The sequence below is a fragment of the Oratosquilla oratoria genome, chromosome 36 (genome assembly GCF_046742065.1).
Source record: "Oratosquilla oratoria isolate Oo_2021 chromosome 36, ASM4674206v1, whole genome shotgun sequence".
Classification (NCBI taxonomy): Eukaryota; Metazoa; Arthropoda; class Malacostraca; order Stomatopoda; family Squillidae; genus Oratosquilla; species Oratosquilla oratoria.
Window position 1 is genome coordinate 37,749,990 of NC_134812.1, and position 27,123 is coordinate 37,777,112.

Sequence of the window (27,123 nt, forward strand, 5' to 3'; positions counted from 1 at the left end):
CCCAGCCCAGCTCAGCCCAGCCCAGCCCAGCCCAGCTCATCCCAGCCCAGCCCAGCCCAGCCCAGCCCAGCCCAGCCCAGCCCAGCCCAGCCCAGCCCAGCCCAGCCACGCCCATTCCAGCCCAGCCACGCCCATTCCAGCCCATCCCATCCCAGCCCATCCCATCCCATCCCATTCCAGCCCATCCCTACCCATCACAACCCAACCCGATCCAACCCACAGATAAACCACAAGGTTAGATTAGGTGAGACCCCCTAGGTCAGGTCAGGTCAGGTCAGGTTAGGTTAGTTGGTTAGGTTTGCTTAGTTTAAGTTAGGTTATCTGCCAAAACTTAAATGAAAAGGTGGCGATAGATAATCCACAATTACCCCAAAAAGTATACTCTGCAATACTTCACTATGGTATGTACACCAATATTTGCAACACCATGGGTGATCTTTCTAACAAAGCTCTCTTTCTTGGCAGTAACATTGCGGAGCCTTCCTGGCATCTTCACTCCAGTGGTGGCCGGCACACTGATGGAGGTCATAGGACCCCGTCGCCTGCTGACCTTCTGTCTCCCACCCACCATTCTCTTGTGGTTCCTGTTGGCTTTCTTGCCCTCAAAAGCCATGTTCTACGGAGGGAGATTTGTTTTGGGAGCCTTATTGGCTTTTATCAAGACCATTGTTGTTCCTCTGGCTTCCGAACTGGTGTCTCCAGAGATCCGTGGCTCCTTAGGGTCAACACAGAGGATCTATTTGTCTCTTGGTCTTCTTACGATGTACATCATGGCCAAGTATCTGTCGTGCTCCACAGCCACCGCCATCTGCGCTGCCCCGCTAGTTCCCATTTTTGCAATGGTGATGTTTGTTCCCGAGGTAGGTGGACACAAACCCAGTTTTTTTTTTTTTTTTTTAATGAAAGACAATATAAATTATTGCATTCCATCTACTCTTTTCTTCACATTTTTAACCTTCCCTCCTTTCCCCTCTTCCCTCCCTCATCTTTCCGTCTCTGCATTCCCCCCCTAGCATATTTTCGCTCCCACCCCGTGTCCCTCCCCTCCCCCATTCCCTCCGTTCTTACAGCTCCTCAGTTTCCCCAATCCTTCCATTCCTCCAGTCCCTCATATCCCCATGTCCCTCCGTTACTCCGTCACACCATTCCCAAAGTCCCTCAGTTTCCCCAGTCCCTCCATTCCCACAATTCCTACGTTCCTTCCGACCCCTGCGTTACCCCGGTCCCTCAGTTTCCCCGGCCCCTCCGTTCCCTCGATCCCTTCTCGCCTCTAGTCCCTCCGTTCCCCGGCCCCTCGGTTCCCCCGGTCCCTCCGTTCCCCCGGTTCCTCCATTCCCCCGGTCCCTCCGTTCACCGGGTCCCTCCGTTCCCCGGGTCCCTCCGTTCCCCGGTCCCTCTGTTCCCCCAGTCCCTCTGTTGCCCCGGTCCCTCTGTTCCCCCAGTCCCTCTGTTGCCCCGGTCCCTCTGTTCCCCCAGTCCCTCTGTTGCTCCGGTCCCTCTGTTGCCCCGGTCCCTCTGTTCCCCCAGTCCCTCTGTTGCTCCGGTCCCTCTGTTGCCCCGGTCCCTCTGTTCCCCCAGTCCCTCTGTTGCCCCGGTCCCTCTGTTGCCCCAGTCCCTCTGTTGCCCCGGTCCCTCTGTTGCCCCGGTCCCTCTGTTGCCCCGGTCCCTCTGTTGCCCCGGTCCCTCTATAGCCCCAGCCCCTCTATAGCCCCAGTCCCTCTGTTGCCCCAGCCCCTCTGTTGCCCCAGCCCCTCTGTTGCCCCAGTCCCTCTGTTTCCTCAGTCCCTCCGTTCCCTTAGTCACTTTGTTGCCCCAGTCACTGTTGCCCCAGTCCCATTATTGCCCCAGTCCCTCTATTGCCCCTGTCCTTCTATTGCCCCTGTCCTTCTATTGACCCAGTCCTTCTATTGCCCTAGTTCTTCTATTGCCCCAGTCCCTCTCTTCCCCCAGTCCCTCTCTTCCCCCAGTCCCTCTCTTCCCCCAGTCCCTCTCTTCCCCCAGTCCCTCTCTTCCCCCAGTCCCTCTCTTCCTGGTGGCCCATTCCCTCTGCTCCTCCAGACACTGTTCCCCCAGATCCTCTGTTCCCCCATTCCCTCAGTTCCCCCAGTCCCTCAATTCCCCCAGTCCCTCAGTTCCCCCAGTCCCTCAATTCCCCCAGTCCCTCAGTTCCCCCAGTCCCTCTTTCACCCAGTCTCTCTGTACACTCAGTCCCTCTGTTCCCCCCAGTCCCTCTGTTCCCCCCAGTCCCTCTGTTCCCCCCAGTCCCTCTGTTCCCCCCAGTCCCTCTGTTCCCCCCAGTCCCTCCGTTCCCGAAGTCACTCCGTTCCCGAAGTCACTCCGTTCCCGAAGTCCCTCCGTTCCCGAAGTCCCTCCGTTCCCGAAGTCCCTCCGTTCCCGAAGTCCCTCCGTTCCCGAAGTCCCTCCGTTCCCGAAGTCCCTCCGTTCCCGAAGTCCCTCCGTTCCCGAAGTCCCTCCGTTCCCGAAGTCCCTCCGTTCCCGAAGTCCCTCCGTTCCCGAAGTCCCTCCGTTCCCGAAGTCCCTCCGTTCCCGAAGTCCCTCCGTTCCCGAAGTCCCTCCGTTCCCGAAGTCCCTCCGTTCCCGAAGTCCCTCCGTTCCCGAAGTCCCTCCGTTCCCGAAGTCCCTCCGTTCCCGAAGTCCCTCCGTTCCCGAAGTCCCTCCGTTCCCGAAGTCCCTCCGTTCCCGAAGTCCCTCCGTTCCCGAAGTCCCTCCGTTCCCGAAGTCCCTCCGTTCCCGAAGTCCCTCCGTTCCCGAAGTCCCTCCGTTCCCGAAGTCCCTCCGTTCCCGAAGTCCCTCCGTTCCCGAAGTCCCTCCGTTCCCGAAGTCCCTCCGTTCCCGAAGTCCCTCCGTTCCCGAAGTCCCTCCGTTCCCGAAGTCCCTCCGTTCCCGAAGTCCCTCCGTTCCCGAAGTCCCTCCGTTCCCGAAGTCCCTCCGTTCCCGAAGTCCCTCCGTTCCCGAAGTCCCTCCGTTCCCGAAGTCCCTCCGTTCCCGAAGTCCCTCCGTTCCCGAAGTCCCTCCGTTCCCGAAGTCCCTCCGTTCCCGAAGTCCCTCCGTTCCCGAAGTCCCTCCGTTCCCGAAGTCCCTCCGTTCCCGAAGTCCCTCCGTTCCCGAAGTCCCTCCGTTCCCGAAGTCCCTCCGTTCCCGAAGTCCCTCCGTTCCCGAAGTCCCTCCGTTCCCGAAGTCCCTCCGTTCCCGAAGTCCCTCCGTTCCCGAAGTCCCTCCGTTCCCGAAGTCCCTCCGTTCCCGAAGTCCCTCCGTTCCCGAAGTCCCTCCGTTCCCGAAGTCCCTCCGTTCCCGAAGTCCCTCCGTTCCCGAAGTCCCTCCGTTCCCGAAGTCCCTCCGTTCCCGAAGTCCCTCCGTTCCCGAAGTCCCTCCGTTCCCGAAGTCCCTCCGTTCCCGAAGTCCCTCCGTTCCCGAAGTCCCTCCGTTCCCGAAGTCCCTCCGTTCCCGAAGTCCCTCCGTTCCCGAAGTCCCTCCGTTCCCGAAGTCCCTCCGTTCCCGAAGTCCCTCCGTTCCCGAAGTCCCTCCGTTCCCGAAGTCCCTCCGTTCCCGAAGTCCCTCCGTTCCCGAAGTCCCTCCGTTCCCGAAGTCCCTCCGTTCCCGAAGTCCCTCCGTTCCCGAAGTCCCTCCGTTCCCGAAGTCACTCCGTTCCCGAAGTCACTCCGTTCCCGAAGTCCCTCCGTTCCCGAAGTCCCTCCGTTCCCGAAGTCACTCCGTTCCCGAAGTCCCTCCGTTCCCGAAGTCCCTCCGTTCCCGAAGTCCCTCCGTTCCCGAAGTCCCTCCGTTCCCGAAGTCCCTCCGTTCCCGAAGTCCCTCCGTTCCCGAAGTCCCTCCGTTCCCGAAGTCCCTCCGTTCCCGAAGTCCCTCCGTTCCCGAAGTCCCTCCGTTCCCGAAGTTCCCGAAGTCCCTCCGTTCCCGAAGTCCCTCCGTTCCCGAAGTCCCTCCGTTCCCGAAGTCCCTCCGTTCCCGAAGTCCCTCCGTTCCCGAAGTCCCTCCGTTCCCGAAGTCCCTCCGTTCCCGAAGTCCCTCCGTTCCCGAAGTCCCTCCGTTCCCGAAGTCCCTCCGTTCCCGAAGTCCCTCCGTTCCCGAAGTCCCTCCGTTCCCGAAGTCCCTCCGTTCCCGAAGTCCCTCCGTTCCCGAAGTCCCTCCGTTCCCGAAGTCCCTCCGTTCCCGAAGTCCCTCCGTTCCCGAAGTCCCTCCGTTCCCGAAGTCCCTCCGTTCCCGAAGTCCCTCCGTTCCCGAAGTCCCTCCGTTCCCGAAGTCCCTCCGTTCCCGAAGTCCCTCCGTTCCCGAAGTCCCTCCGTTCCCGAAGTCCCTCCGTTCCCGAAGTCCCTCCGTGTTCCCGAAGTCCCTCCGTTCCCGAAGTCCCTCCGTTCCCGAAGTCCCTCCGTTCCCGAAGTCCCTCCGTTCCCGAAGTCCCTCCGTTCCCGAAGTCCCTCCGTTCCCGAAGTCCCTCCGTTCCCGAAGTCCCTCCGTTCCCGAAGTCCCTCCGTTCCCGAAGTCCCTCCGTTCCCGAAGTCCCTCCGTTCCCGAAGTCCCTCCGTTCCCGAAGTCCCTCCGTTCCCGAAGTCCCTCCGTTCCCGAAGTCCCTCCGTTCCCGAAGTCCCTCCGTTCCCGAAGTCCCTCCGTTCCCGAAGTCCCTCCGTTCCCGAAGTCCCTCCGTTCCCGAAGTCCCTCCGTTCCCGAAGTCCCTCCGTTCCCGAAGTCCCTCCGTTCCCGAAGTCCCTCCGTTCCCGAAGTCCCTCCGTTCCCGAAGTCCCTCCGTTCCCGAAGTCCCTCCGTTCCCGAAGTCCCTCCGTTCCCGAAGTCCCTCCGTTCCCGAAGTCCCTCCGTTCCCGAAGTCCCTCCGTTCCCGAAGTCCCTCCGGTCCCGAAGTCCCTCCTTTCCCGAAGTCCCTCCGTTCCCGAAGTCCCTCCGTTCCCGAAGTCCCTCCGTTCCCGAAGTCCCTCCGTTCCCGAAGTCCCTCCGTTCCCGAAGTCCCTCCGTTCCCGAAGTCCCTCCGTTCCCGAAGTCCCTCCGTTCCCGAAGTCCCTCCGTTCCCGAAGTCCCTCCGTTCCCGAAGTCCCTCCGTTCCCGAAGTCCCTCCGTTCCCGAAGTCCCTCCGTTCCCGAAGTCCCTCCGTTCCCGAAGTCCCTCCGTTCCCGAAGTCCCTCCGTTCCCGAAGTCCCTCCGTTCCCGAAGTCCCTCCGTTCCCGAAGTCCCTCCGTTCCCGAAGTCCCTCCGTTCCCGAAGTCCCTCCGTTCCCGAAGTCCCTCCGTTCCCGAAGTCCCTCCGTTCCCGAAGTCCCTCCGTTCCCGAAGTCCCTCCGTTCCCGAAGTCCCTCCGTTCCCGAAGTCCCTCCGTTCCCGAAGTCCCTCCGTTCCCGAAGTCCCTCCGTTCCCGAAGTCCCTCCGTTCCCGAAGTCCCTCCGTTCCCGAAGTCCCTCCGTTCCCGAAGTCCCTCCGTTCCCGAAGTCCCTCCGTTACCGAAGTCCATCCGTTCCCGAAGTCCCTCCGTTCCCGAAGTCCCTCCGTTCCCGAAGTCCCTCCGTTCCCGAAGTCCCTCCGTTCCCGAAGTCCCTCCGTTCCCGAAGTCCCTCCGTTCCCGAAGTCCCTCCGTTCCCGAAGTCCCTCCGTTCCCGAAGTCCCTCCGTTCCCGAAGTCCCTCCGTTCCCGAAGTCCCTCCGTTCCCGAAGTCCCTCCGTTCCCGAAGTCCCTCCCGTCCCGAAGTCCCTCCGTTCCCGAAGTCCCTCCGTTCCCGAAGTCCCTCCGTTCCCGAAGTCCCTCCGTTCCCGAAGTCCCTCCGTTCCCGAAGTCCCTCCGTTCCCGAAGTCCCTCCGTTCCCGAAGTCCCTCCGTTCCCGAAGTCCCTCCGTTCCCGAAGTCCCTCCGTTCCCGAAGTCCCTCCGTTCCCGAAGTCCCTCCGTTCCCGAAGTCCCTCCGTTCCCGAAGTCCCTCCGTTCCCGAAGTCCCTCCGTTCCCGAAGTCCCTCCGTTCCCGAAGTCCCTCCGTTCCCGAAGTCCCTCCGTTCCCGAAGTCCCTCCGTTCCCGAAGTCCCTCCGTTCCCGAAGTCCCTCCGTTCCCGAAGTCCCTCCGTTCCCGAAGTCCCTCCGTTCCCGAAGTCCCTCCGTTCCCGAAGTCCCTCCTCCGTTCCCGAAGTCCCTCCGTTCCCGAAGTCCCTCCGTTCCCGAAGTCCCTCCGTTCCCGAAGTCCCTCCGTTCCCGAAGTCCCTCCGTTCCCGAAGTCCCTCCGTTCCCGAAGTCCCTCCGTTCCCGAAGTCCCTCCGTTCCCGAAGTCCCTCCGTTCCCGAAGTCCCTCCGTTCCCGAAGTCCCTCCGTTCCCGAAGTCCCTCCGTTCCCGAAGTCCCTCCGTTCCCGAAGTCCCTCCGTTCCCGAAGTCCCTCCGTTCCCGAAGTCCCTCCGTTCCCGAAGTCCCTCCGTTCCCGAAGTCCCTCCGTTCCCGAAGTCCCTCCGTTCCCGAAGTCCCTCCGTTCCCGAAGTCCCTCCGTTCCCGAAGTCCCTCCGTTCCCGAAGTCCCTCCGTTCCCGAAGTCCCTCCGTTCCCGAAGTCCCTCCGTTCCCGAAGTCCCTCCGTTCCCGAAGTCCCTCCGTTCCCGAAGTCCCTCCGTTCCCGAAGTCACGCCGTTCCCGAAGTCCCTCCGTTCCCGAAGTCCCTCCGTTCCCGAAGTCCCTCCGTTCCCGAAGTCCCTCCGTTCCCGAAGTCCCTCCGTTCCCGAAGTCCCTCCGTTCCCGAAGTCCCTCCGTTCCCGAAGTCCCTCCGTTCCCGAAGTCCCTCCGTTCCCGAAGTCCCTCCGTTCCCGAAGTCCCTCCGTTCCCGAAGTCCCTCCGTTCCCGAAGTCCCTCCGTTCCCGAAGTCCCTCCGTTCCCGAAGTCCCTCCGTTCCCGAAGTCCCTCCGTTCCCGAAGTCCCTCCGTTCCCGAAGTCCCTCCGTTCCCGAAGTCCCTCCGTTCCCGAAGTCCCTCCGTTCCCGAAGTCCCTCCGTTCCCGAAGTCCCTCCGTTCCCGAAGTCCCTCCGTTCCCGAAGTCCCTCCGTTCCCGAAGTCCCTCCGTTCCCGAAGTCCCTCCGTTCCCGAAGTCCCTCCGTTCCCGAAGTCCCTCCGTTCCCGAAGTCCCTCCGTTCCCGAAGTCCCTCCGTTCCCGAAGTCCCTCCGTTCCCGAAGTCCCTCCGTTCCCGAAGTCCCTCCGTTCCCGAAGTCCCTCCGTTCCCGAAGTCCCTCCGTTCCCGAAGTCCCTCCGTTCCCGAAGTCCCTCCGTTCCCGAAGTCCCTCCGTTCCCGAAGTCCCTCCGTTCCCGAAGTCCCTCCGTTCCCGAAGTCCCTCCGTTCCCGAAGTCCCTCCGTTCCCGAAGTCCCTCCGTTCCCGAAGTCCCTCCGTTCCCGAAGTCCCTCCGTTCCCGAAGTCCCTCCGTTCCCGAAGTCCCTCCGTTCCCGAAGTCCCTCCGTTCCCGAAGTCCCTCCGTTCCCGAAGTCCCTCCGTTCCCGAAGTCCCTCCGTTCCCGAAGTCCCTCCGTTCCCGAAGTCCCTCCGTTCCCGAAGTCCCTCCGTTCCCGAAGTCCCTCCGTTCCCGAAGTCCCTCCGTTCCCGAAGTCCCTCCGTTCCCGAAGTCCCTCCGTTCCCGAAGTCCCTCCGTTCCCGAAGTCCCTCCGTTCCCGAAGTCCCTCCGTTCCCGAAGTCCCTCCGTTCCCGAAGTCCCTCCGTTCCCGAAGTCCCTCCGTTCCCGAAGTCCCTCCGTTCCCGAAGTCCCTCCGTTCCCGAAGTCCCTCCGTTCCCGAAGTCCCTCCGTCCCTCCGTTCCCGAAGTCCCTCCGTTCCCGAAGTCCCTCCGTTCCCGAAGTCACGCCGTTCCCGAAGTCCCTCCGTTCCCGAAGTCCCTCCGTTCCCGAAGTCCCTCCGTTCCCGAAGTCCCTCCGTTCCCGAAGTCACTCCGTTCCCGAAGTCCCTCCGTTCCCGAAGTCCCTCCGTTCCCGAAGTCCCTCCGTTCCCGAAGTCCCTCCGTTCCCGAAGTCCCTCCGTTCCCGAAGTCCCTCCGTTCCCGAAGTCCCTCCGTTCCCGAAGTCACTCCGTTCCCGAAGTCACTCCGTTCCCGAAGTCACTCCGTTCCCGAAGTCACTCCGTTCCCGAAGTCACTCCGTTCCCGAAGTCACTCCGTTCCCGAAGTCACTCCGTTCCCGAAGTCACTCCGTTCCCGAAGTCACTCCGTTCCCGAAGTCACTCCGTTCCCGAAGTCACTCCGTTCCCGAAGTCACTCCGTTCCCGAAGTCACTCCGTTCCCGAAGTCACTCCGTTCCCGAAGTCACTCCGTTCCCGAAGTCACTCCGTTCCCGAAGTCACTCCGTTCCCGAAGTCACTCCGTTCCCGAAGTCACTCCGTTCCCGAAGTCACTCCGTTCCCGAAGTCACTCCGTTCCCGAAGTCACTCCGTTCCCGAAGTCACTCCGTTCCCGAAGTCACTCCGTTCCTTTCATTCCCGTAACCCCTAATTCCCTGGTCCCTTCGGTCCCTTAGTTCCTAGATTACCCCGGTCCCCTAGTCCCTAAGTTCCCCCGGTCCCTCATTTCCCCCGGTCCGTCATTTCCCCCAGGTCCTCATTTTCCCCAGGTCCTCAGTTTCCCCTGGTCCTCAGTTTCCCCAGTTCCTCAGTTTCCCCAGTTCCTCAGTTTCCCCAGTTCCTCAGTTTCCCCAGTTCCTCAGTTTCCCCAGGTCCTCAGTTTCCCCAGTTCCTCAGTTTCCCCAGTTCCTCAGTTTCCCCAGTTCCTCAGTTTCCCCAGTTCCTCAGTTTCCCCAGTTCCTCAGTTTCCCCAGTTCCTCAGTTTCCCCAGTTCCTCAGTTTCCCCAGTTCCTCAGCTCCCCCAGTTTCTCAGCTCCCAGCTCCCGCAGTACCTCCGTTCTCGTAGAAACCCCGTTCCTCTGCTCCCTCCGTTCCCGCGGTCCCTACAGTCACCCAGTACCTCCGGTCCCCCAGTACCTCCGGTCCCCCAATTCCTCATTTCCCCCGTCCCTCCTGTCCCTGAGTCCCTCCGTTCCCCGGGTCCCATCGTTCCCGTCCCTGCTGTCATGATCCTCTCTCAGCTATCATACTCGCGCAGCTGCCTGGAACCAAGTGTCCCAGATTTCATTCTTTCTGCCGTCCATCTCTCATAATCATCCCCAATAGTTACCCGTCATTGACCCCTAATTGTTGTTAACAATTAATCTACATATTCTTCTTTTCTTTTCTCTTTCTGTTTTTACTCGGGTGTTGGAGTTGTACCTGCAAGTTTGCGTTCACGTCTCTCTTGATTTCTGGCATGATGTATTATTTGATAAATGCAACTTCATATAATTGTCCTTTATTTTCCAGTTCTATTTTCATTAATACTACAGCTAATGTCCTTCGTTCAAATGTCGCTTCTCTTTTACTTTTATTTCTTCCACCCCCATCCTACGAAGACACTCCAAAACTTGGTGTCTATTTTTGTTACCACTTTTCATATATACTTTTTTTGTTCCATTCCTACACTGTGGCATTCATCCCACCAAAGTAAACAATATTTACAATCTTTCTTTTGCATATCAATTCCGTACACGCACGCACGCATGCATTTCTCTTTCAGTCTCCCTATTGGCTGGTGAAGAAAGGCAAACAACGGGAAGCCCTCCAGGCTCTAACTTTCCTCCTGGGATCTGAATTAAGTGCTTTGGAAGAGATCGAGAAACTAGAATTTGGTCTGCAGACTCTCCCCTCAACTACTGTTGACGATCAGGTGAGTGTATTCTGTAGTTGTGTGCTCAAACAGACAGGGCAAGTAGCAGTCACCAATGGCCGTTAGGTATAGTGAACTCAAAATGGTAAAACACAAACTGTAGTATGTAAGAGTGGGCACTAATGAAAAAAATAATAACAAAAACCGTATCTTATGGCATACAAAACCTCTGGATATATTTCCCCCAGTTCAGCAAAGAATATTAAGAAAAGCATTTAAGCATTAATTACAAAGGCGGAGCATGCCGACAGGAGACCTTTTGGTCCATATCTAGGTCGGATGCGAAAAAATCATAATAAATCAATAAATAAAAACTATAATGTAAATAACAGAAGAGAGGAATGTCTGTTGAGGAAGGACGGGAGAGGACAGAAGACAGGGGTGAATGGAGAATGGTTGTATATGGATGATGTGATGCATGAGGTGGAATGGGCGGGGGATGGGGGGTGAGGTAGTATGTGTGAGCAAAATTTGACGCAGCCCGAAGGGATTTCTCCCCGTCTTCTCCTTTTATGCAATGGGGGGACGGAGAGGGGGGGGGGTCGCCGATTTAATGAAGCTGCCTTGCTGTGGATGTGCTGTGTCTTGCGACACTGCTTCTGACCCAGGGCAGTGGACAGGGTGCAGGGATGACCCGTCATCCAGGAGGTGCTAAGATAAGAGGGAGGGTGGAGGGGTGAGGAGTGTATTCAGGGATGGAATGGGTGGGAATGATTTTATGCCTTTTCCTTTTTGGCTACCTCCCTTGTAAGGGGGAAAAAGCCTTGGTATATGTATGTATAGTTAAATAATAAACAAACAGGTAAATAGTAAATAATAATAAATTGACATATAACTAATAATGAATGAGAATCAGAAAAATAATAACAAAACAAAAACAAATAATATAAAATAAATTATAATCATTACAGCATCTTGCTTAGGTGTTTATCGAAATGATTCTTAAAGCTTCAAACTGAACTACATTGCACTACCTGTGCAGGAAGTTTATTCCATTCATTAACTACACGGTTGGCGAAGTTGTTTCTACCCACTTCCAAACTGAATCTATTTCCGGACAGTTTGAGACCATTGTTTAAACATGCAACTAGGACTGGAATGAAAATTTTGTTACTAAATAGTTCCTTCGCTTTTATCCTGTAGTAAAATATTCCAATACTATCAATATGCGTTTGTATCTTTTGATATGATACTTTTTTATACTGTAGTAACCACTATGCATTTAAGCATTGAATGGTTATCAAAATGTCTATATACTAAGAGGATTTTCCCCCATATAAGGGAGGCAGCCAAGTCAGAGACATGTACCTATTCCCACTCATTTCACTCCCCTCCACCATCCCTCCCCCCCTCCTACCTCAGCTCCTCATGGATAATGGGTCATCCCTGCATCCGCCAACTCCCCTGGGTCAAACATATGCAGCAAGACGGTGCATCCACAGCAAGACCGCTTCACTCAATAAGCGACCCCAACCCCCTTCCCTCTCCGTCCCCTCATGCAGAAAAGATAAGAAATCTCTTCGGGCTGCGTCAAAATATCATTCACACATAAGCACCCGCTGTCCCCCATCCCTCCCTTCCTTGCATAACAGTATCACCCATATACATTCTCCACTCATCATGTCTCCTATCTACTCCCTTCTTCAACACATTCCCTTTTTGATCAACGCCCCTTTTACCCCATCAATCCATCTCATCCTAGGTCGTCCTTTCAATTTCACTCCCCCCATCTCTGCCTTCCACACCTATTTTACTAATCTTTCATCTCTTATTCTTTCCATGTGTCCAAACCATCCCCTAGTCTTTCATCAGCCCTATCTACCATCTCCTTTTCCACTCCCGCTCTCCTCCTCACCTCCTCATTTCTCACTCTATCCAACCTTGTAACCCCTACCATACTTTTCAGACATTTCATCTCAAACACGTTTAAACTTTTTCTCGCTGTCTCTCTTAAAATTCAAGTCTCTGCCCCATACAATACCGTAGGCACAATTATTCCTTCATACAATCTCCTCTTTGCATCCATTCCCGGTTGCCTATTCCTCATAACACTTTTTAATTCCCCAAAGCATTTACTTGCTTCTCTCACTCTACAATTTACCTCCACCTTCGTTCCTCTCTTTTCTACCACATGTGACCCCAAATACCTAAAGCTATCCACTTCCTCCAGCCTCTCTCTTTTTAGATATACTTCCAACTCACTGCCCCGGTCCCTTCCTTCCCCCGGTCCCTCCTTTTCCCCGGTCCCTCCTCTTCCCCGGTCCCTCTTTTTCCCCGGTCCCTCCTTTTCCCCGGTCCTTCCTTTTCCCCGGTCCCTCCTTTTCCCCGGTCCCTCCTTTTCCCCGGTCCCTCCTTTTCCCCGGTCCCTCCTTTTCCCCGGTCCCTCCTTTTCCCCGGTCCCTCCTTTTCCCCGGTCCCTCCTTTTCCCCGGTCCCTCCTTTTCCCCGGTCCCTCCTTTTCCCCGGTCCCTCCTTTTCCCCGGTCCCTCCTTTTCCCCGGTCCCTCCTTTTCCCCGGTCCCTCCTTTTCCCCGGTCCCTCCTTTTCCCCGGTCCCTCCTTTTCCTCGGTCCCTCCTTTTCCCCGGTCCCTCCTTTTTCCCCGGTCCCTCCTTTTCCCCGGTCCCTCCTTTTCCCCGGTCCCTCCTTTTCCCCGGTCCCTCCTTTTCCCCGGTCCCTCCTTTTCCCCGGTCCCTCCTTTTCCCCGGTCCCTCCTTTTCCCCGGTCCCTCCCTTCACCCGGTACTTCCCTTCTCCCGGTCCCTCCTTTCCCCCGGTCCCTCCTTTCCCCCGGTCCCTCCTTTCCCCCGGTCCCTCCTTTCCCCCGGTCCCTCCTTTCCCCCGGTCCCTCCTTTTCCCCGGTCCCTCATTTCCCCCGGTCCCTCCTTTCCCCCGGTCCCTCCTTTCCCCCGGTCCCTCCCTTCGCCCGGTCCCTCCCTTCGCCCGGTCCCTCCCTTCGCCCGGTCCCTCCCTTCGCCCGGTCCCTCCCTTCCCCCCTCGTCCCTCCCTTCCCCCCTCGTCCCTCCCTTCCCCCCTCGTCCCTCCCTTCCCCCGGTCCCTCCCTTCCCCCCTCGTCCCTCCCTTCCCCCCTCGTCCCTCCCTTCCCCCCTCGTCCCTCCCTTCCTCCCTCGTCCCTCCCTTCCCCCCTCGTCCCTCCCTTCCCCCCTCGTCCCTCCCTTCCCCCCTCGTCCCTCCCTTCCCCCCTCGTCCCTCCCTTCCCCCCCTCGTCCCTCCCTTCCCCCCTCGTCCCTCCCTTCCCCCCTCGTCCCTCCCTTCCCCCCTCGTCCCTCCCTTCCCCCCTCGTCCCTCCCTTCCCCCCTCGGCCGTCCCTTCCGCCCTCGTGCCTCCCTTCCCCCTCGTCCCTCCCTTCCCCCCTCGTCCCTCCCTTCCCCCCTCGTCCCTCCCTTCCCCCCTCGTCCCTCCCTTCCCCCCTCGTCCCTCCCTTCCCCCCTCGTCCCTCCCTTCCCCCCTCGTCCCTCCCTTCCCCCCTCGTCCCTCCCTGCCTCCCTCTTCCCGCCCGTGCCCGCTGGTCCCTCCCTTCCCCCTCGTCCCTCCCTTCCCCCCTCGTCCCTCCCTTCCCCCCTCGTCCCTCCCTTCCCCCCTCGTCCCTCCCTTCCCCCCTCGTCCCTCCCTTCCCCCCTCGTCCCTCCGTTTCCTCCGGTCCCTCCGGTCCCCCAGTCCCTTGTGCATCTTATCACCTTGCCTATACCCACATTTATCTTCAACTTTCTCGTATCGCATACCTTCCTGAATTCCTTCACTAATTCCTATAATCCCTCCTCTGACCCTACCACAAGCACAGTATCGTCAGCAAACAACTCCTACTTTTCTCCATTTTGTTTAACAATCTCCAATCCCATACCCATTGCCCTCGCCTTTACCTCGCGCACCAATCCATCCATATACACATTGGACAGCCATGGCGACATGACACAGCCCTGACGCAGCCCCACCTTTACCTCAAACCACACGCTCTCTCTCCCCATTTCCCATTCTAACACAGGCTCTACTACTCTCGTAAAATCTCTTGAATGCCCTCAGCAGCTTTCCCCCGATCCCATATATCTGCAAATCATCTCAGTGCCTTCCTGTGTGTGTGTGTGTGTGTGTGTGTGTGTGTGTGTGTGTGTGTGTGTGTGTGTGTGTGTGTGTGTGTGTGTGTGTGTGTGTGTGTGTGTGTGTGTGTGTGTGTGTGTGTGTGTGTGTGTGACTTTGTGATTGTGTGACTTTGTGATTGTGTGACTGTGTTCGTATGTGACTGTGTTCGTATGTGACTGTGTTCGTATGTGACTGTGTTCGTATGTGACTGTGTTCGTATGTGACTGTGTTCGTATGTGACTGTGTTCGTATGTGACTGTGTTCGTATGTGACTGTGTTCGTATGTGACTGTGTTCGTATGTGACTGTGTTCGTATGTGACTGTGTTCGTATGTGACTGTGTTCGTATGTGACTGTGTTCGTATGTGACTGTGTTCGTATGTGACTGTGTTCGTATGTGACTGTGTTCGTATGTGACTGTGTTCGTATGTGACTGTGTTCGTATGTGACTGTGTTCGTATGTGACTGTGTTCGTATGTGACTGTGTTCGTATGTGACTGTGTTCGTATGTGACTGTGTTCGTATGTGACTGTGTTCGTATGTGACTGTGTTCGTATGTGACTGTGTTCGTATGTGACTGTGTTCGTATGTGACTGTGTTCGTGTGTGACTGTGTTCGTGTGTGACTGTGTTCGTGTGTGACTGTGTTCGTGTGTGACTGTGTTTGCGTGTGACTGTGTTTGCGTGTGACTGTGTTTGCGTGTGACTGTGTTTGCGTGTGACTGTGTTTGCGTGTGACTGTGTTTGCGTGTGACTGTGTTCGCGTGTGGCTGTGTTCCCGTGTGACTGTGTTCGCGTGTGGCTGTGTTCCCGTGTGACTGTGTTCCCGTGTGGCTGTGTTCCCGTGTGACTGTGTTCCCGTGTGGCTGTGTTCCCGTGTGACTGTGTTCGCGTGTGACTGTGTTTGCGTGTGACTGTGTTTGCGTGTGACTGTGTTTGCGTGTGACTGTGTTTGCGTGTGACTGTGTTTGCGTGTGACTGTGTTTGCGTGTGACTGTGTTTGCGTGTGACTGTGTTTGCGTGTGACTGTGTTTGCGTGTGACTGTGTTTGCGTGTGACTGTGTTTGCGTGTGACTGTGTTTGCGTGTGACTGTGTGTGTGTGTGTGTATTTACCTAGTTGTATTTACCTAGTTGTATTTACCTAGTTGTATTTACCTAGTTGTATTTACCTAGTTGTATTTACCTAGTTGTATTTACCTAGTTGTATTTACCTAGTTGTATTTACCTAGTTGTATTTACCTAGTTGTATTTACCTAGTTGTATTTACCTAGTTGTATTTACCTAGTTGTATTTACCTAGTTGTATTTACCTAGTTGTATTTACCTAGTTGTATTTACCTAGTTGTATTTACCTAGTTGTATTTACCTAGTTGTATTTACCTAGTTGTATTTACCTAGTTGTATTTTACGGGAAGGGGAGCTATGCTCGTGGTGTCCCGTCTTCATATCTCATTTTATCTAGACTGTTTTTAAATTTGTGTATTGTTTTTGCACACACCACTTTCTCATCTAACTTGTTCCAAATGTCTATTACTCTGTGGGGATAGATGTTCTTTTTCAGATTTCTTCTAAAACTGTCTTTCTTGATTTTCTTTCCGTGTCCTCTTGTATTTCTGCTATTCCATTTTATTAGATCCTCTCTATCAATAGTTTCTATGCCTTTCATGATTCTATAAATAGTTATCAAGTCTCCTCTCTTCTTTGCTCTAATGTCTGTAGCTCAAGTTTTGCTAGTCTCTCTTCATATGATAGTTCTGAGAGTGTTGGTGCCAATTTTGTAATTGCTCTTTGTATTCTTTCAAGTTTTGTTATACATTTTTTTTTCTTACTTGGTGACCACGTCGTCGCTGTATATTCCAATCTTGGTCTTATCAAAGTGACTAGTATTTTCTTCACCATTTCTTCATCCAGGTATGTAAATGCCACTTTGATTGTTCTTATTAAATTATAGGTTTCTCAAAAAAAAAATTATATGTTTCTCAGGGGACATATTTTTCATAATAATGACTCCCAGGTCCTTCTCATTTTCTACTTTATTTCTTCTTCTCCTAATCTATATGATTCCACTATTCTTTTTTTGCTTCTTCCAAATTTCATTATACTACACTTCTTAATATCGAATTCTATCTCCCACTTCGTACTCCATTCCCATACTTTGAGATCACTGTAGCGACTCACAATCTTCTTCGATGTTCACTTTTTTCAACAATTTTGCATCATCCGCAAAGAAGCTCATACAACTTTCAATTCCTTTATCCATATCATTAATATATATGGCAAACATTATTGGGGCCAGAACCGTTTCTTGTGGAACACCACTTATCACTTCATCCCAATTAGAGTGTTTGTCTCTTATCACTACTCTCATTTTTCTTTCATGCAAGAAGTCTTCCATCCACTTCAGCAGTTTGTCCTGTATTCCTCCTGCAGTTTCTAATTTCTTAAGCAACTTCTTATGTGGCACCTTATCAAAAGCTTTTTTCAGGTCTAGAAATACACATCTTTCTTGTATTACATCCATTAGCCTTGAATAGAAACACGTTAAGTTTGTGACGCATGATCGTCCTTGTCTGAATCCAAATTGCCTTGGATTTAGTGTGATGAATCAATGGGTTCCTGTGCTGTGTGCACGTCGGAAATTGTGGCACTAACTTGAGAAGTTGGGAATTTGGCACCCATGACTTTGATGCATGAAAGATATACTTAGAAATCGTAAATGTTTGTACCAACTGTGAGAAGGAGGGGTGCGTTAGTGTCATTGGCAATTAAAATGCAAGTATGACCTTTGAGGTAGAGATGATGGCTGAAAGCAGGGAAATGCCATTGACACGGCAAGTTTCTAGCATACAGAGTACATCGGTGTCTTGTACTTGGAAAACTCGTATGTGTATCTTTGTGTATTCACGAGGGAACAGCGTCTTTAGGCTGATGAGCACTGCGTGTTTGAATGTAGATAACGCTTCCGAGACTGGGGCGGATTTTTTGTTGAAATCCTCTACAGGGGGGCAAGAAGGTGTCCTCATGCAGTAAAAGATCAACGTTATTTACTGGGTGTTTTGTCCTTATTTTGCTGATTTGGACATGCGGGAGGAGTTAGTGTGTGTGTGTAACGCTTTGAACGCATGTCTACAGCTAGTAGTGAAGTGGTAGAGTTAGAGTCGTGGGACTGTGTCTGTGCGGTGGTGCCATTTGAGTTAACATCTGGCGTATCCTCGTGTGATAAAGCAGAGTGAATTTGAGCACTGGCTAGAATTAGGTGACGTTAAATCAAGTTTTGCCTGTTCGACCACGTTAATGTAGTTGACTTTGGGAATTTGCTGATGGCAATGCCAGGAGGAAATGATTAGTATAAATGATGCCATGTTGAGCATAATATCATTTACCATAATGATATTATGTTTCATCAATGTTAAGCCTATGAAGATATCAGCAGGAAGGTAGACGTCACCTAGGTGGTAACTGGAATGGCTGGGCACTCATCTCTGAAGCTAATGTCTAGGAAGAATTTACTAATAATGGGAAGGCTACACCATCTACATTGTAAAGGTTGACGTCGGAGGGTTCCAAAATGACACGTTTTGTTTCAGTGCGGAATTTGTGGAAACTATGTACTGACATGATGTTAACTGGGGAGCCCGTGTCAAGAAATATTTATATTTTGGTGTTACTAGACTTAGCATTGAAAGTTAAGGAATCGGAAGACATGTCTGGGATACCCAGGGTATATACCGGTAGAGTTGAATTTTAACCGTTAAATAGGTTTGTTGGTTACGTAAGGAGGACTTAATGCGGGCGAGATAAACTCCAAAACGGGAGTTTCTTCTATTTATTAACAATTGAGGCAAATCTGGTTACAAATATGATAAGGTACAAATGGGCCCTGTGGGCAGATTACAATATGTGCCAGGCCTTGACCTAGGGCACAACTGGCTGGCAGCCTGCTCGGTCTGCCTAGCTCTGGCGTCTGGCCGGTAGGCTCTTGACCTACCCAGCTCTGACGACTGGCTGGTAGGCTCTCCGCCTACCTAGCTCTCCCTGCCTCTCGTGACATGGATGTTAAAGGTTATATGGGGGGGTTAGTGGATGGTTGTAAGTAAAGGCGTTAGTCTCGCTATTCTATGCATTGGGGTCAGTTTTATATATGAGGGTTAGTCCTATAGTTGGTGGATGTTGTTAAGTATATTATATTTATATTAGATTATGTGTAATATAATAGGGCAGTTTATAATAAAGGATTTTGATAGGTTAGTCTGGTGACATTGGGCATCTATATCTTGTTTGTCTTGATGTGCTGCGTTAGGTGTATGTTGTGGGAAATGCAAGGTAAGCAAGAGGGGGAGTCTCGCTATGTTGCAAGCATGTGGATCACGTGCGTGGTGGGTGATGGTTAGTAATGGTTACATTGCCTCCCTGACCTTTTGAGGTACGTCCGCGTACCTTGGGTTAAGGTCGTGACAGTGGGGTTGGCATACATAATTACAAAATTTAAGATATGATCATTTGTTGAGTTGCTAGTGAGGGATATTGATTCATAAAATTGGTTTGAGTGAGTAAAAGAAGGGGGATTTTTACGTATATTATCATATCTTGAATGTGTTCAATAAAGCTGTTATTATTTTCTTTTTACACTTGTATATTCTCTTTTCAATGAGAATGAATTTTCACTTTTCACTTGTGTTCTTTCTCTGTTCAATGAGAATTTTTGATGATCTCTTTTCTCTGAGATATTGTACACCTTCACTACAGTCATAGCTTTACTGGAGACATGACATCCTAGATGGTTAGTTGGTTTGTAATTAATGTTAGTTTGTGTAGTGCTAAATATTCATATATATATAGGTAAATAATTATACATTGCATAGAGATAGATACAAAGTTGCTAGTATTGAGAATGGTTATTGGTTAAAATTTTCATGGGAAATTATTTTTGCTGTTCTTATTATCGCGCTTATACATATTTATATTTATTTAAGGCAGTTAATTTTTCTTTTCTTTTGTAATTTAATGTATGTATGGTATGAAATGCTTATTCATCTTCTTTGAGTGGGTTTTTTTTTAGTGTATTATTCCGGGGCTTCACGGTCGGAAGGAAGTGCAGAAGTACTTTTATAGATAGTGAGAAAAGTTTTTATAAGTAAATGATCGTGAGGACCTAACCTATCGAATCGCATGACGTACTGCGTCCGAAGGAGGAATAATTACTGTAAATTCATAGTTTAAGTGTTAGTTATCATCTTGGGATTTGTCTTGTGCAATGGTTTATCCTAATTTACTATGTTTCGGGTGACTGCCTGGGAGATTTCTTCGCGGTGACATTTTGATATTTTGAGTCTACGTTGAAATTGAAAAATTATCTCGTAAGTTAAAATTACACTAGTTGATGTTTTGTTATTTAATTATTGAGTTCTGTTTATCGTGGTCTTTGAATATTCTATAACTATAATTAATAGTTATTTCTGATAGTTCTACGTGGGCTATTTTACATCTAAAGAATTTTAATTAAAATGATTATTTTATGCCTTTGACACGTGGGTTATTCATATGCATCTATGGATGAGATTGTCTCTTGGATGTGTCTCGTTGGCCTGGGTCCACTGCGTCCTGACTGAAGTCGTGAGGTGTCGATCTAGGAGGTGGTGCGCTGGATCTCTAAAGGTGATTGGAATTGTCTGGTCTCAGCTTGGGTTCACTGCTTGAAGGGATAGAGGGGTGATTGTTAGTAATGATTACCGAGGTGCTGAGCTTGCAGATTTTGCGTTGTTCTCGGTTGAGGATGGTAGGGGTGAGGTGGAGTGTCTTCTTTCGGAGACTGAATGGAATCTTGTGGTTTGATTGAAGTTCGATCTCTTGGTTGGGAGTCTTGTTTGAAATTGGATTGGAATCTTGATAAGGTGCTGTGTAGAGTTGACAGGTTCTTCTATTCTGACAGAGGTGTCTCTGTAGACATCTGTCTACAGAGAGTATGATTGGTAGCGTACTGCCACCAGGTGGTTTAAAATAGAAAGCCTTCGATTTCACCACCGATTCTAAGATTGATGCAATCTTAGAATTCAGACTGTCGTCTCGAAGGGAGTGGTTGGTGGAGGGGTAGTGGGTAGACGTGTCGCTTGCTTGGAAGGCTTGCTGACGAAGTGATGAGCTAGCTTTCTGATGCGGTTGATGAGAAGTTGAAGACAGGCGATGTCTGCTTCGTAGACAATGATCTTGTTCTTCTGAATGGCTGGCGTGGCTGGCTGGCGTGTATGTTGCTTGGAGCTGAATACAATCTAGTGGCTTGATTCCTTTATTCTGGGAGCTTGAGAAGTCGAAGATAGACGATTTCTTCTTCGTAGACCGTGGTCTGTTCCTTCTGAATGGTAGGCGTGGCTTGAATGGCTGAAGATTTTATTCAGCCTTCTGTGGTAGGCGCGAGTGTAACCAGTGTTTCTTGGTATAAGATAGGCTTGTCTCTTCGGAGTTTGGAATGAGAATACCGCTCGCCAGTTGGATTGGTTGTGTAACCTTGGTTGTATGGCTGAGTACGGCGTTTCTATTCAGGGCGTGGGTGCACCGCTGCCGCCATTTATGTAACCGTGAGAAGGGGTTTTGGTTACGTAAGGAGGACTTAATGCGGGCGAGATAAACTCCAAAACGGGAGTTTCTTCTATTTATTAACAATTGAGGCAAATCTGGTTACAAATATGATAAGGTACAAATGGGCCCTGTGGGCAGATTACAATATGTGCCAGGCCTTGACCTAGGGCACAACTGGCTGGCAGCCTGCTCGGTCTACCTATCTCTGGCGTCTGGCCGGTAGGCTCTTGACCTACCCAGCTCTGACGACTGGCTGGTAGGCTCTCCGCCTACCTAGCTCTCCCTGCCTCTCGTGACATGGATGTTAAAGGTTATATGGGGGGGTTAGTGGATGGTTGTAAGTAAAGGCGTTAGTCTCGCTATTCTATGCATTGGGGTCAGTTTTATATATGAGGGTTAGTCCTATAGTTGGTGGATGTTGTTAAGTATATTATATTTATATTAGTTTATGTGTAATATAATAGGGCAGTTCATAATAAAGGATTTTAATAGGTTAGTCTGGTGACATTGGGCATCTATATCTTGTTTGTCTTGATGTGCTGCGTTAGGTGTATGTTGTGGGAAATGCAAGGTAAGCAAGAGGGGGAGTCTCGCTATGTTGCGAGCATGTGGATCACGTGCGTGGTGGGTGATGGTTAGTAATGGTTACAGAATATTGAATATCCTGCTATGGGGTAACTGTCCTGGATGTGCTCTGAGTCTTTGTATTCTGTAGTCACAAAGATGTTACGTGAATGCCTTGCAGAAGATGTGTTACTTGAAAATCTAGCAGACGTGTTACGTGAATGTCTAGCAGGAGAGCGATCTGGGAATTCTGGTCTGTGTTCCCTCCGTGCTAGCAGTACACGGCAACGATCACTTGTGTGAAAACATGTACCATGATGCTCACAGTATCGGTTCGGTTGTGACGGGTATCTGTAATAACACATGTTAACGAGGTGTCCTGGTTTGTGACAGCATGTACAAAACCCTCGTATTCTTGAAGGAGAGCGTTGTCGTGAGCGATCTTGCGTGCGTGATGTATGTCTTGATCTCGTGTTATGTGAGGAGGACCGTGTGACATGTGTCATCGTGTGTGTGGGTGCTATGGGTACTGGCTGTTTTTTTTTTTTTTTTTTTAATGATAAATTGGTCCGTGTCAGAGAATTTCCTGGAGGATTCGCCTAATGTGATACCTGGTGTGAATGTAATGGGTGTGTCTGGGTGTAATTGGGAAAGTAGGTGAAAGTATGCCATGTGGGAGACTACGTGTTCCAATGATTTTTTTTTTTTTTTTTTTTTTTTTTTATCATCAGAGACCCAGTCTGAGTTTTTGAGGCTTCCTCTGACTTCGCATTTAAATGCTGAAGCTATTTTGACTGCCTTTTAGTGGTGTGTGGGCCATGATTGTAAGTTTTTCCAAAGAGTATAGAGAAGAAAGTGCTCAAAGTGGCTCAAAAACAGCAAATGACTTTTTGATTTGTTCTACGAACTGATTAAAGGATGTTTCTTCAAATAAGTCAGACTGATGTCACCAGCTAATGTGCCATGCTTGTCTATTTTGGATCTTAAAATGGACATATTTGATTTGTTATCTGTGACATTCTTACTTAGTATTTCTGAGTGAACCTCAGTGAGGAAATTAAGTACAGGAATGTTCCTGCCATTGAAGAGTGATAATGTCTCATCTTTGATGACTGTGATAAGATTTTGTGTTGTCATGGTGTTTTGAGTAGGTGAATTTTCTGAAGAGTTAGTAGTAAAAAGATGGGACATGGTGTAAACGTAGCTTGGTTTCGTGTATAGGGTCGGTATGTCGAGTCAGCGAGGGCTTTGGACACGTTCAGTATGGGATAAAAATGTGTGAAGACCGTTTTGCTCCTAGGTAGGACTATTACTCAAAGATGATCTCGGAGTAAAAGTCGATGACTGTGCTGCAGCGTGGCGGAAGATGGAAGAATCCACTGCTGGAAACAGTGGGAGTGATTAATATATTGTTTGAGTTAGAAAATGTAACAATTGTGCATATATATATGAAAATAAGAGAAAAGAAGGTGGAGATCTTGCGCAGCTAGATGTTGAGAGTTGGGGAGCGTTGGCTCGTATATGCCGCGACGATCGTTGGCGCGTAGATGATGATCATTGGCTGTTGGTGCAGTGACGTGCGGAGCGTAATGCGATCTTGAAGAAGGGGAGGATGGTCCAACTCGTGCGATGGTGGAGAAGGGTGGTCCAACTCGTGCGATGGTGGAAAAGGGTGGTCCAACTCGTGCGATGGTGGAAAAGGGTGGTCCAACTCGTGCGATGGTGGAAAAGGGTGGTCCAACGTCTGTGTTGACGTGGTGGAGACGCCAGGCGTCGTGGAGGCTGGAGAAATGCCTCGGAGGGGGTTTTTCTCGTAGATGCTGGAGAATGCCTCGGAGGATTTCCTCGTAGATGCTGGAGGAATGTCTCGGAGGACGCTTCCTCGTCGAAGATGCTGTAGGATGCACAGCATGGCAGTAAGGCTTCGTTTCGTAATTGGTGGACGATGCAGCTGAGAGGGATTGCTTCGTATGCAATTGCTTCAGCGAAGATTGAAGGCGATGTCGTTGAGTTGTTGGCTTCGGAGAGGCTTTGAGAGTGGGTAATGCAGCGAAGAGCGTCGGTGCTTTAGCTCGAAAGTGGAATGCTGGAAGGTGCTTCGAAGGAATTAGTGTTGAACTGCTGCTTTGATGTCCACCGCTGTAGAAAGTAGAGTGTAGATTCGAATCCCTCCGCTGGCCACCAGAATGTAGAGAGTATATTTAATTCTACATTAGTGAATTAAAGTCCAGTAGTCTTCTTTATTTTAATGTGCCAGACAGCTCTCTCGTCTACAAATACAAGGCAAGCTCCGTTCAAACATCGGAGGGTTGCCAGAAACCTTTTTATATATATTATCTACAGGCTTGCCAAAACATACATATACCAAAGGTTTTTTTTTCTTACAAGGGAGGTAGCCAAAAAAAGGGGGGCATAGAAACCACTCCCACCCATTCCATCCTCTACATACTCCACTTCCCTCTACCCTTCCTCTTATCTTGGCACCTCCTGGATGACGGGTCATCCCTGCATCTTGTCCACTGCCCTAGGTCAGAAGCAGTGCCGCAAGACATAACACATCCACAGAAAGGCTGCTTCCTTAAATCGGCGACCCCCCCCCCCTCTCCGTCCTCTCATGCAGAAAAGGAGAAGCCTTCGGGCTACGTCAAATTATTTCTCATGCTCCCTCACCCCACATCCCCCACCCACTCCCCCTCATGCATCACAGCATCATCCACATACAACCATTCTCCGTTTACCCCTATCTTTTGTTCTCTCCCGATGTTCCTCAAAAGACATTCCACTCTTTCCCAGTGCCCATTTTACCCCATCCGTCCATCTAATCTTAGATTGACCCCTCATGTTCACTCCTTCCACCTCTGCCTTCCATACCTCTTTTGCTAGTCTTTCTTCATTCATTCTTTCCATGTGTCCAAACCATCCCAATACTCTTTCATCAACCCTATTTCCCAACTCCATTTCCACCCCCGTTCTCCTCCTCACCTCATTTCTCCAGCCTAGTAACCCCTACCATACTTCTCGGGCACCTCATCTCAAACGCATTCAAACCCTTCCTCTATTATGTTTCATGTTTCTGCTCCGTACAGTGCTGTCGGCATAATCACTCCTTCACACAATCTCCTCTTAGCATCCATTCCCAAATGTCTATTACTCGTTACACTTTTTAATCCCCCAAGCCATTTATTCGCTTCTCTCAATCCACATTCTACTTCCACCTCCACTCCTTTTCCTGCCACATTCGCACCTTAATACTCACTTCATACTCCCTTAATACTCACTTAATACTCACTTAATACTCCCTTAATACTCCCTTAATACTCACTTCCACTCTGTTGCCACTCTCCCCTTGTACATCACATCACCTTTCTTTTATCCACATTTATCTTCGACTTCATTCTTTCGCACATCTTCCCAAACTCTCACTAATTTCCTCAATCCCTCCTCTGATCCTCCTAAAACAAGGATATACAAAATGTTTCGTCGCTTCGACTTGAGCGACGGTTAGAGGCGCCGGATTAGGCTTTTGTCCGCACAGGTGTTTTTTTTTTTTTTCAAGTAGAGGGCTTCAGGTGGTTTGACCCGAGATGCACCGAGTCTATTTTTCGCCAGGGGTGTCGCCAGGAAAAGTTGGTGAGATGAGTTACTCGGACAATTGACTTTTCCTTAAGGAGATCCGCGACGACGTCGGAGTATCCTCTCGTAGCATATGTGTGCGTGTGCGCGTGTGCACGCTGGGCATCGAAGGGAGATGATGACGTTTAGTTGTGTATGTTGTGTGTTTACGTGTTTGTGTATTTGCGTGCTTTTGTGTGCTTGTGTATTTGTGTGTGCCTTTGTACTTGTGTTTTCTTGTGTACATCCGTGTTGCGTGTTTGTGCTTGTTTATTTGCGTGTGCTTGTGTGCTTGCACGTTTGCGTTTGTGCTTGTATGCTAGCATGTGTGTATGCCTGTGTGTATCCGTGTGCTTGGATGTGTGCTTGGGTGTACGTTTGTGTGCGTTTGGGTGGGTGGGTGTACTTTGTGTCCGTGTGTGCTTGTTTGTTTTTACTTGTGTGCGTCTTTGTATGTCTGCATGGCTACGTATTTGTGTTTACGCGTATGTATACTTGCGTGTGTGCTTGAGTGTGTGATTGCCGATGTCCTTATGTGTTTGTGATTGTTTGCATTTTTGTTAGTGCTTGTTTGCGTGCTTCTTAGCAATTTTATATTTGCATATTTTATCTGCAACTGACTTTCCAGTGCTAAATAAGTACAGATTGTCAATAACGTGTTTGAAATTTTTGCTATTTATGATACAAAGTGACAAGAAACTATAACCTTCATATTCCTAACGCCATTTTTACATTTGCAGTTCACTCAACTCAAGGTGCCAAGCAACAACAAACCCGTAATCCTTATGGTCGTACTTGCTGCTACCCTGTACATGTGTGGACAGAGCGCCATCTTTCAGTACACGGTCATTATCTTTGATCACGCCAATGTGGAAATAGACTCTTTCTACTGTGCTATTGGTGTCGGCGTCGTCTGTCTACTCTTCAACCTTGTCGCTGTGGTCGTTATCGAATGGACGGGCCGTCGCTGCCTTCTCTTCGTTGCTACTGCAGGGTGTACATGTGCTCTTGTAGTTACCTTTCTGGTCCTCCACCTAAACGTTAGCCCCGGATGGATAAGCTTAATTTTTGTCTTTACCTTCGTGGCGTTCTTCGCCCTTGGCGTAGATCCTGTTATCAACCTCTTCATAGGGGAACTGTTGCCTACACCTGTCCGTTCTATTGGGTCATCGCTCTGCATCTCGAGTTCGTTCATTGGTGTCCTCATTGCATCTTACACCTTCCCGTTTATGGTGGCGAGTGTAGGAATGGCTTATTCTTTCCTTATTTTTGCTGGATTCAACGCCCTTGTAGGTGTCATTGTGTACATCTGGGCTCCCGAGACCAGGGGCAAATCCCTTCTTGAATTGCAGGAAGCCTTTTCTTCCCAACATAGCAGAGAAATGTATAGGAAAATTTACATAAGGAAACAGAGTATCAACCTCGGCAGAGAGATATCTGATGACATGTTGGATGCTGTCAGCAATCTGCCTCCGCGGATATCGTTTTCATCAAGCAGTGAATGAAGTAAGAACCTTGTGTAACTCCAGCTCTTGCCGAGCGGAATTAAAAAAAAATCCTCGTACACCTGCAAAATAAAAGGTTTGTAGGTCCTCTTGTGATGGATAAAAAAATGTGGATTTAGGTCCTGGATTCTCGCCTATGTATATAAAACTGTGATTCCTCGTTATTGTGAGTTTTACTTGTCTAGTTAGGCTTATAAGCAACTTTTTCATCTAGAGGACGTCTGCACTATCTAGAAACCCAGGGATCGCCACAGCCCGAACCCAAAATCTCCAGTCGAGGCCATAGTGTGAATACCAATCATGCACCTCTAGCCGGAGAGAACCCCATCTCCCCTCACCCACACCCCCAGCCCACCGCTCATCCCCCACCCCTACTCATCTCCACCCCCATCCCCCACCCCCACACACCCCATCCCCCACCCCCACACACCCCATCCCCCACCCCCACACACCCCATCCCCCACCCCCACACACCCCATCCCCCACCCCCACACACCCCATCCCCCACCCCCACACACCCCATCAAATCCTGCTAGCCAGTAACTTAACCCATGTCGAGGCGAAATGGAGTTTTAGATGAACTCTCCAATACTCCTGGTCTTGAAATGTACATATACTGCATCAGTAACAACATCCCATCATGAATTAGAAGACGTGGGGGAACCCGTCGCGAGACATAGAGGAACCCAACGAGGAACTAAAAAAAAAAAAAATAGAACCAGATGACACAATCCAAACTACATCACGTGTAATATTTACCATCAGTGTAGTAGTAGTTTCAAAATGACTATTTCACGCAATAGAAACAATGGGGAAAAAAAGAGCGATCAAAATTAATAAGAATATATCGGGTTAAGAAAACTATATACTGTACAAATAAACCTTCAGTAGATTGCAGCTTCCAACCCACATGACTATACCTTGCCTATGTCGAAGATATCCATTATCCACATACACACACATGTCTACGGACGTGTGCATATTTGCGTATGTGTGCACATGTCCACGTACGTGTACATATGTCC

The 27,123-nt window shown here is 50.7% G+C and overlaps 2 protein-coding genes across 2 annotated transcripts in view; both read left to right on the forward strand.

Moving 5' to 3' along the window:
* Positions 1-226, forward strand: part of LOC143019009 (uncharacterized) — a 5,656-nt gene extending 5,430 nt beyond the window's left edge. Inside the window, exon 4 of the mRNA XM_076174709.1 lies at positions 1-226. This exon is cut by the window's left edge and continues 206 nt beyond it. Coding sequence (XP_076030824.1) covers positions 1-226 — 226 coding nt within the window.
* The window catches only part of LOC143019235 (facilitated trehalose transporter Tret1-like), a 36,842-nt gene extending 10,580 nt beyond the window's left edge, over positions 1-26,262 (forward strand). Inside the window, exons 4-6 of the mRNA XM_076174928.1 lie at positions 466-860; positions 9,604-9,753; positions 25,334-26,262. Coding sequence (XP_076031043.1) covers positions 466-860; positions 9,604-9,753; positions 25,334-26,098 — 1,310 coding nt within the window. The 3' untranslated portion in view covers positions 26,099-26,262. The remainder of the gene's footprint in view (positions 1-465; positions 861-9,603; positions 9,754-25,333) is intronic.
* Positions 26,263-27,123: the final 861 nt, after the last annotated feature.